Source organism: Chlamydotis macqueenii, chromosome Z (assembly GCF_036417535.1).
Source record: "Chlamydotis macqueenii isolate bChlMac1 chromosome Z, bChlMac1.mat, whole genome shotgun sequence".
In the NCBI taxonomy this organism is placed as follows: Eukaryota; Metazoa; Chordata; class Aves; order Otidiformes; family Otididae; genus Chlamydotis; species Chlamydotis macqueenii.
This window is the reverse complement of record NC_141593.1, coordinates 66066197-66075975: the sequence shown is the minus strand read 5'-3', so window position 1 is coordinate 66075975 and position 9779 is coordinate 66066197. Positions and strand designations below refer to the sequence as shown.

At 45.6% G+C, this 9779-nt stretch overlaps 1 protein-coding gene across 3 annotated transcripts in view; it reads right to left on the bottom strand.

Annotated features, from left to right (window-relative positions):
- Window positions 1-6145: 6145 nt before the first annotated feature.
- SEMA6A (semaphorin 6A) overlaps window positions 6146-9779 on the bottom strand; it is a 117826-nt gene continuing 114192 nt past the window's right edge. For all 3 annotated transcript variants that reach the window (XM_086770411.1, XM_086770412.1, XM_086770413.1), the window contains one exon: window positions 6146-9706. In XM_086770411.1, coding sequence (XP_086626537.1) covers window positions 8517-9706 — 1190 coding nt within the window. In that variant the 3' untranslated portion in view covers window positions 6146-8516. The remainder of the gene's footprint in view (window positions 9707-9779) is intronic.

Here is a 9779-nt window from a genome sequence, read left to right as displayed (position 1 = left end):
CCCAGCAATCGAGATGGGAAGGCAGCACTAGGGATCAGCACGTTGGGTGTGTGCTTCTCAAAGACAGCCCAGTTACCTCAGGGGGGTTTGCTGGCTGAGGCAGCCTGGGACAGCCGGTGTTGCTTCTGTCATCTGTCAACGGTGCTCGGCTTAAACAGAATGCTGCCATTTCTGACATACTGGCTTGTCCCTTCTCCAGATCCAGCAAAGGGAATCCTAAGATCCAGTTCCTATCTCCAGCCCCGTTCAAATCTGGTCTGGGTGCCCAGGTCACAACTGGGAGGATGGAGGACATGTTAGCAGGTCAGGTATTGTCTGCCTAAGGACTGTAGCGTACTGGGGTCTTGAGACTAGTCAGGGCTGGGGGAAAGGGTGTTGTACATCAATATTTCTGCACTCTTTTAAGATGTGTAGGAAGTGCACCTAATCCTATATCACTATTATAATCTAAGAGAGTGGTACAACTCATGAAAGAGACGTGCAGTCAGGTAAATTCAGGCCCAGTTATCTCTTGTTGTTTGGATAAACAGCTGAGTTGTCCCAGTTAGAAACTTTGTGTTTCTGGGGACAGAATGCTTGCATACAGGGAAGGCAAACTGCTTCTCTCAGATGGGCGGATTATTAGGCTTTAATTAAAAGGATGATCTGGACATGTGTCTGATCTTCCTATAACACACATGCTCAGATATCTGATTAGCATTGCAGAGAGTTGGTTTCTGCTTTCCTCCCATCAATAGTAGTAGTATAGCCTCCATACAGACGAGAAAAGACACCAGGTTAGGCACAAGGACTGCCTGAAATCTGAAATTTGGCTCTGAGAACTTTCAGTCACTGTTCTTTCCTTATTCTGAAACCATGGTGTTACAGATGAAAAGACTTGGTTTCCATCAAAATTTTTCTTTTCTGTTTAGAGAAGACATTTGATTATCAGAGTGAAAAATGTCTTTCAGATTGTGGGTTGCTCTGGTACAGGCTTGTTCTGTTCTTGTGATACCATCAAAGGTAAAATTGGCCAGCGATACCATACACCACACCAAAAAAAAAAAAAGAGGGTCAAGAGAAACAGGCTGGCACACACAAGTCCTTGAACTTCCACGAAGAGATATCACGTTACATTTTGCAGTGTTTCCTAGGAAACCATTTTAGTGTAAAAGGAACTCTTTGTCTCCTGCTCTTTGCAAAATTGTTTGAACCACCATGTCTCATAAAAGGTTGCTTCACAGGCAATTTATGCAGCATTAAAAAAAGCTCAATCTGCAGTTTGCTGCACCATCAGAGGCAATACCTTTATCAGCAGCTTGAATACTTCAGGTTGTATTTGTTGAGAATTGATAAGATTGTGTCATCATTTCTAAAAGTCAGGGAAATAAAATCTTATTGTTTTCTTTTTCTTTTTTTTTTTATTTTTTTCCCCCCCTTTTCCAGCATGGAGTGCCTTTCCCTACAGAGCAAGGCAGTATTTTTTTTTTAAAAAGGCAGGAATTGTTTTGGGAAGCTCTTATCAGCACCTTTTAACTAGCATGTTGGCTGAGGCAAAGGTACATTTTCGTTTTTTTTTTCCTTTGGCCATAGAAGAGACTGGAGCAGGATTTCCTCAAGCATGGCTCTTACTCCCTGCCACTAGCTATCGCGTGGCCGTGCCCGCGTGCTGATGCGTGCCACCTGCTAGCCCAAACCCAGCAGTTCAGAATGACGGATTTGTCCACCTTGAATCACCCCTGCTCTTCTGCTGCCCAAAATGGGGCTGTTTCTCAGCGGGTGCCCGGGGGTGGCAGTTTTGCCTCATGGGGAGCAGCCTGACCCAGCAGCGTGTCTGCCCTGGAGCGTGCAGCCATCCCTGTCTCGGGCTGCAGATGGGGGTCAGTCCCTGGTAAGGCTCAATACTAGGGCAAAGCTTGTCAGCCGGAGAAGGAGCTGGGTTTCCACCGAGCTCTTTGCTTCTGTTATTTATCGTCTTCCTTCAAATCCAGCACTAGACGTCTGCTGTTCATCTTAAGGAGGATGAATGTGAGGGCACGCAGTGCCTTCACTGCTGCCGGCAGGCTGGCCTGTGCTTCCCCTGCACTTTGCTTGAAGAGCGGACCTAATGAGTTTTGTTCCCTCCTGTAGCCCCTGTCATTTATGGTTGTTATAATTTCCTGTCATAGCTACTTTTTCCCTCCCCCCTCTTGCGATATCGCAGGGTTCAGCTATATGGCTGATGTGCTCTGACTGCAGCCTGCTAGATTTGTCTTCGTCTTAATATATTATTTATGATGCTATTATTCCTTGCAGCGGACTGCCAGCCATGCTCTGCATACAGTTGCTGGTCTTCCAAATGCATCATGGCCAGCAAAGGAAAATACTGATCTAATTGAATTAACAGTGGTGCTGTTAGCCTTAATAGAGTTTGTCATGAAACACTAAGCAGATGTGACAATGATCTTGGTTAGTCATATTTTTGTCCCTACTCCCAGATGTGGTAACTGTTAGCCAGATCAGTGGGGAGGATAATTCTCCTTTGCTGATCAGTAATTGTTCTTACCTAGACATGTGGCAATCGCTTTGGACTGATGGTTGAAGCAAGCCAAAGACTTGAATAGCAGAAAGTTTTATATTCTGATAAGAAACTTGGCTAATTAAAACAAGATGCAGATGGTACTGCCACCTAGCAATTTTCACCTCACTTACTCTGACTCCAATTATAGCCTTTTCCTACTGACTTACACTGTTTAAATTACAAAGTCAGGGGATAGATAACTATTTACCTGTTTCTATTCATACAAAAAAGTCTAACACATCATCATCCTCCTGCACAAGGCATGTGATGATGGTCTTAGTACTTATTTTGAAAAGTACCTGCACTCTTTAAAATAAGGGGAAAAAGTAATAAAAACACTACTTGGAGACTCATTAGCAGACACATGCATCAGCAGGAAGCATATGAATATTACACACACAATGTGTTTCTCTAACACTTGTTGGCTGGAGCAGGTGCCATACTTCTGGGAAATTAACTTTAATTGGATAAATAGAAAACTGGCCTTAACTAAGCCAGTCCAACCACTTTCTAAGCTTCTTATTTTCTTTAGACCTCTGAAACACTTGACGTTGATCCCTTGGGTGACTTTCGTTTCTTCCCAGAGTAAATCATGTTTACAAGGAAAGATTAGACAATCAGACATCAAAAATGGTTTAGGTTTCCTTGATCCTGCCTCAGTGCAGTGCAGTAGATAAGACTACCACTTGCGGTCCTCCACATTGCTTTAAACAAGCTTTATAAGCAAGCTTGAGGGAAGAGGAATCCATGCCCAGCCCTGGGAGAGAGGCAATCCTGCCACGCTAATTCTGTGACAGAAAAATGATCTGGAATTGCATCCCAGAAATGACTCTGGCCATCAGCTGGGCCACTGTGTTGTTCCTAGCGTCGGTGTGTTACTGTTCTGGCACTTTATTCTGGCACTTTGTTTCATGCAAAATCAGCCTGGTGTATTCCCATCCTGCTGGCAGTAAAGTGGACTAAACTGCCCATGCTTTTCCGGACTGTCTACATTTTTTTTTCATGTGAGGACCTTTCAGATGCAAATAATGCCTTCTGCAGAAGCTACAGTGGGGTACACTTTGCAGTTATTTTGAAATTAGACTCCTGTGTAGTTTGAAAAGGTATGCCCATTGGAGGGAGAGGGGAGGGACAGGGCAGGGGACCAGAATTTATGTACAGAGACTTATTGTTTTGAGCCATTCAGCTGGGTTCCATTTTGTGTAAAAATATGGATGCAAATTAATGCTGATTGGAAAGGAACTTCCATGCATCCTTGATGACATGCTAAATGAGGTCAACATGAGTACCATTATTACGATGAATAAGGCAACATTAACTTGACTGAAGTGCTCAAAGCACCCCTGCTTTCTCCTGGGTATCTTCTTCGCCCTGTTCAGCTCCAGGGAGTTTCTGCGGTGTGACAGCAGTGGTCCCTGCAGGAGACGGATCTCATGATTCAAACAGACGGCCAGTAGCTCAGAGGTCCCCTCCCCTGTCGAAAGCCACCATACTGGAGGCTGAGGGCACTGCCTCTTCCGGGGCGGGGGGGAGCTCAGCGGAGGGACCTTTCCTCGGTGGGGTGACGCTTGTAGGTGCCTCCGCTGCGTGTGGCTGGCCCAGACCCCACCGGGACAGTGATGCAATATTTTATAGAGGAATATGAATATTAGTGCTAAAATAGAGGTATATTAACCTTTGAATAGCTTCCCTAGGTGCTGCTTATATGAAGCACTTCAAACAAAGCTGGATGAAGTAACTTCACAGAGGACCGGCTGCAGGACTGAAAGCACCCAGAGAGCATTCGCTTTCCCGTTTCCTGAGATGCTGGAAGCACGTAGGTCAAACAGAGCACAGCATGGAGTACTCCGTGACCGTACAGTGTGCCCCATCCCCAGGGTAGGGGTCCCTCAGCATAACTTGGAGTGGTCCTGGTCATGCCAGGCACCATCCCCACATCCACACCACACATCTGCCTGCTGCTGTGCCTGGCTCGAAGGAAGGCTGCACCACACATTTGTGGGCAAGGCACTGAAAAGCCATGTTTGCAATACTCTGCTGTTGCGCGTCACTGCTATGCCAAGGTACCTTTGGAACCTTGGTGCCCTTCAGGACAGAGAGGGGGAAATGGAGCTGCCAAGAGACCTGCTGCTTTCCATCTAGGAGGGCATGCCAAGGCTTTGAGACTTATCTTTTTAAATCCATCATGTCTCACTCCTTGAGGAAAGCTGGTACTTTGCTGTCTGCTAAGCCAGCGTCAAGGCTATCCACGGCATGAGGTGGGGAACTGGAACTTACTGGTAAGGCTCTGGGTCCAGAACAGGGTGTCCTGGCAGGGCAAGAAAGCCCAGTGTGACTTAAGCAAGGGTAAATTACTGGACTGGATCCCTGTTTTCTACAGGGTCACATAAAACTCCTGTCACAAAACAAAACTACTGAGCCTAGTAGCTGGCGTAACCAAATATTTACCTGTACTGTAATGGTTGTGCATAAGTGAACCCTTTTCAGAAAATCAATGTGGAGAATGAGATGTTTTAACGACTCCCAGGACTAGGGAGGTTATATGCTTTTTTGTTATTTATCTGTTTACTACCATTTTCTTGCAGAATTAGTCTCTGGCAACATCTTCTAAATCAGGCCTATGAAACACAATAGATTTATGCCTGCTAAAAGAAAACACAGGCTCCTCGCTCCTCTGTTATTAATATGTAAAGCCTGCAGATGAAGTCACATCTGTACGATGATGTATTTTAGTGGACCATGCATGCCTAAATCCTAGCCTTGATCTTTTAAACTATCAAGTCTGCCATAAATATCTGATGATTAACAAGCTCATAAAAAGAAAATGCAGAATATGAATACAGGGAGAGCAAAATGTGTGATTCAGTTTTTAATTACGATCATCTTACTCTAAAGTCAAGTTCATCTTCTGTAAAAGACAGAAAGTAAAAATTTTCTTTCTCACCATAACCTGATCCAAATGATTAGCATCACATTTGTTTGTATTTTTTTAAGGAAAAGGATAAATCATCATAGAAACAAAAAAACAAGACACAAGTAATAAGGTAGAACAGTCTGGTTTTATTACCGTATGTAATCAAGAGCTTTGATTTCCCCTTTTCTCATCCTTCCTTCTTTCTTTTTCTTCCTTGCCTTTTTTTTCTCTTCTTCTTTTTTTTTTTTTTTTTTTTTTTTTACAACATACATTAAGTTGTGAATCAGATGTTAGGGGGATGTGGAAATGAAGGGAAACTGGTGACATCACAATACTTTACAACTTTACAACAAATGAGAGTCTGAATTTGTTGCATCTACCAGTGTATAGCAAGGGTGGAAAGCAAAGGCACACACAGGTTCATGAATCCCTCGAAACCGAGGGTGGAAGGGAACCGAGGGTGGGAAAGGACAGAAACAGGACACCCACTGAGTACAAAATGCGCGTTTCAAGGCCAACCTAGTAACTGGTGTGGTGTACTTCACGAAGGCAGATCGCTGCACAAGCTGTTGCCATGATTATTCGCCTCTGTGCTCTGGGAGAACACTTTGCGGGGTAATACCAAGGGGACCTGCACACTTGGTGCTCCAGGAGTTTGGAGCTTGGTAAAAAGGTTGCAAGTTGGTTCTTGAAAAAAAAAAAATGACCTTGCTACCTACTGTTTTCAAAGGGTTTTCTGTTTGTTTTTATTAAAACAACAACATTGCTTTGGATACAGATCTATCTACTCCAGTCTGCATAGTTCACTGAGGGTGAACAAAACTGTTTCACAAAAGAAGCCATGATGAAATGAAAGAACATGCAAGCACCCTTGTTACACACTTTGGTCTAGACCATCCAGACTTTATATATACCATCTATAAGCTAATGGACTTAAAATCTGTCTTTTCAGTCATTCAGAAACAAAACCAAAACCCTGAAAAACAAATGGAAGTACAAAATCTTAAAAAACAAATTGAAACAGAAACAACCACCTTACTCAAACATACTGTTCAGTAGATATATATATATATATAAAAAGCTTAGAAGCGATCCCCATCGTTTTTCTACAGTATGTTGACACAGTTATTGTAACAGATTAAAAACATGTCTACGTTTTTGCATAAACTGAAAGACTGGAAAGGAACTTACACACCTGCGCGCACACACACACACGCAACACACCTGTGTGCACGCACACTCCCACGCTAGCTACATGCACAGTCACACAAAAGAAACAAAGGAAAAAAAAATGTTTTTCCCCAAAGAAGTATATGCAGCATCCTTCTGGAGCAGCAGGTAGCTACAGCAGGAGCCCGCCTGCCTGTCCTAGCTCCATGTGCCCTGCGTGCTGCAGGATGCGTGGCTGGGCTTTCTGTGGGGCTTGACCCCTCTTGCAGGTGCTCATCCCCACCCAGGGGACACACCAGCCTTGTGGACAAGGGTGTTGGTCACGTCCCTGCTGCCCAGTGAGAACAATCCCCATGCTGACATGCAGCAGAGGGGGAGCAGGAGAGGGGGGAAGGCAGAACCACTGGCATGGTGCCGTGGGAGCATCGCGCCTCTTGTGAGTGGTTTTGAGAGAGGACTTGGCACAGATAGATAGTCAAACGGGAGTGGAGGGCATGGTGCTAGCCTAATTTCTCAAGGGACACAGGGTTATGACAATAACCACCACGTTCTTCTTTCAATGTCTTTACTCCAGTTCTTGAAGGGGCTTGGAGGAGGAAGGATCAATAAATATTTGCATTACTCAAAGGGGAAAAAGAGAAAGGTTTTACATACTACAGTTCACAAGTATACACAACTGAGGGTGTAAGGCACAAATTTACATGTGGAAGAAAACAGGCTATTCACAGATATATTCCCACGAAAAACCCGTGTGATAAGACCATAATTTATGCATGGTAACAGCCGGCATATTAACTAGTTCACACTGTTTGAGGATTTTGTTTGCCGTCTCACATGCAAGGTGAAATGAGATGGCACATCACAAGCTGGTGCCTTCACAGAAAGTATTAGCTACTGACAAAGCCATGTTGATAGCAATGGTGCACAAATGTGCGGCTTTTACGAGTTTCTCTTGCAGTTGCGTTAGAAGTTATGAACTTGCGGTATTTGTTGCTGTCTTAGGTCAGAGGCCCAGCCCACTAACTAGCTGAGAGACTTAAATAGATATCCCCTTTTTTTTCAGCTAATCAGGCAGCCCAGGCACAAAGTTCAGAATTCCAGCTCCAACTTATCTAACTCAGTGAATTTATTGGAAAAATAAAAGAGTTTTAATTACTCCAGTTAATGGGTTTCACGTTAAATAGGTATAACTTTCAAGGTACTTCTCTGAAGAGCTGCTCACAGGATGATACGCAGAAGTCATTTCCTTAGGAAAAACAAAAGTTGAACAATAAATAACAGGAGTTACTTGCGTTAACAGTCACGTGTTATTCATTAAAAGAGAAGGGTAGCAGAAATCTGACATAGTTTGCCCAACACGGCATTTAACTGCTTTAACCAAATGGCTGTAACACTGATGGGCATCATTTCACAGTACCTGTACGTAGTAAACTTCTGCCATTGTTAAGTCAGAGTTAGCTTTATCAATGGATTCTTCTTTTTTCTTTTTAAAATTTGTTTGTTTTTGTAATTATTTGTTTTGCTTTTCAGAGCACTCTTTCCCAGTTCAGGAATGCGCTGTGCAGCTGGGGGGTGGGATGAAATGAATGTCACAGTCATCTTTCACCTGTGTGCTTTTGGCTCAACGTTTGTGATGGAGGGTTAGTCTTTTGAGCAAAGAGCTGGCGGGTTGTGGGGGCGAGTCCTGCAATTGCAAACCTTCAACCATGGGTCATATGGCTCGGGTTTAAAAAAATATTCCACTTTTCCCAGAGAGCAGAAATCCAACACATCTTCAGCTTGCAACAACCATCTTCTCAGAGGAGCGAGTGGTAACAGTTGCAGAACACTTGCTTTTAGGGCAACCTCTGCTTAATTGCCATCCTCCCCGCTCCCCTCCCCCCCCCCCCCCGATTATGTACATGCATCGTTGGGCTTCATGGACGTGGAGAGCGGAGCAAAGGAAGGTTTGGGAGGTACATCTGGCTTTAGCGAGGGCGTGCGTTTCAGCCCTGACCGCGTCAGCGAGTTGTAGGCGGTGAGACTTGGCTGCCGAGATACAGTCACGGCCTGCGCCTGTGCAGCGTGGACTTGTATGGAGTCCACTCGCTGCGGGGCCGGCGGCGGGTTGTCGCCCCGGCCGAAGCTCTGATTGCGGGAGAGGTGGGACGAGTTAGAAGAGTTAGTGTTGTTTCTTTTGAGGGTCGACGTCTGGTGACTTCTCGTGAGTGAGTTTGTAGGGTAGCTTCTCTTGTAGTCCACGTTGTAAGCAGAAGAGTGCATCTCCAGCCGCTTGCTCAGGCCGCTCTGCGACAGCGAGGCGCTCGGGGGCCCGAGGGAAGCTTCCCGCTGGGGCACTTTTGGCGGCATGGTGTCCAGATTTTCCACCAGGTTAACCCCATGGCTGGGGCTTTTGCTACTGAGATGGTCCTTGATAGTTTTGTACTCGAGGGTGGCGTTCTGGTCCTCCACAGACATCTGAGCCCCATCGCTCATTTTTGGCTGGTCAACGTACTCATGCTGGTAGCCTTGCTGGGCTATGGGCAGGACCACAACACTGGGAATGTGGCTAGGAGAAGCCCTGAGCGGCAGGTCGGTCGGGATCACGGGCGAGGCCATTGGGGGGATATCTTTTGTGCAGGCATTGATGAGGTTCTGGTTTCTCTCCCATTCCCTGCTGCCACGGCTGGGCTTTCTCTTCTGTTGCAGGGTTGGGGTGGACTCAGGGGTTGGCAGGGCAGCCAGGTCCAGATGGTGCTGGTCAGCTTTGATTAGCATCTTGGCAGTGCTGCCTGGGGTAGCCAGCTTGCCATTGTGCATCAGAGGTGTGAGGATAGCTTCAGGCTTTGGCTCCTTGGATTGAGCATCCCCAAAGAGGCCGCTGAGCTTGGTAACGCTGCTCATGGAGCCGCGGCGGGAGTGGGTCAGCTCCTTCTCCTTCCTCTGCACAACAGCCACGTCCCTGCGGCGATGGTCGCAGATGCAGTACACTATGATTCCCGAGAAAACAGCTCCCATGACAAAAGCAAGAATAACAGCAATAGCCAACAGGGTGACGGGCACCAGCTGATCATGACCCTTCAGGTAACTCTCACGAATCACTCCTGCAATAAACAGCATACAGTGGTTAAAGAAGCTAAGGATGAGGAAAAGGTACTTATCATTAACTACTTCCTT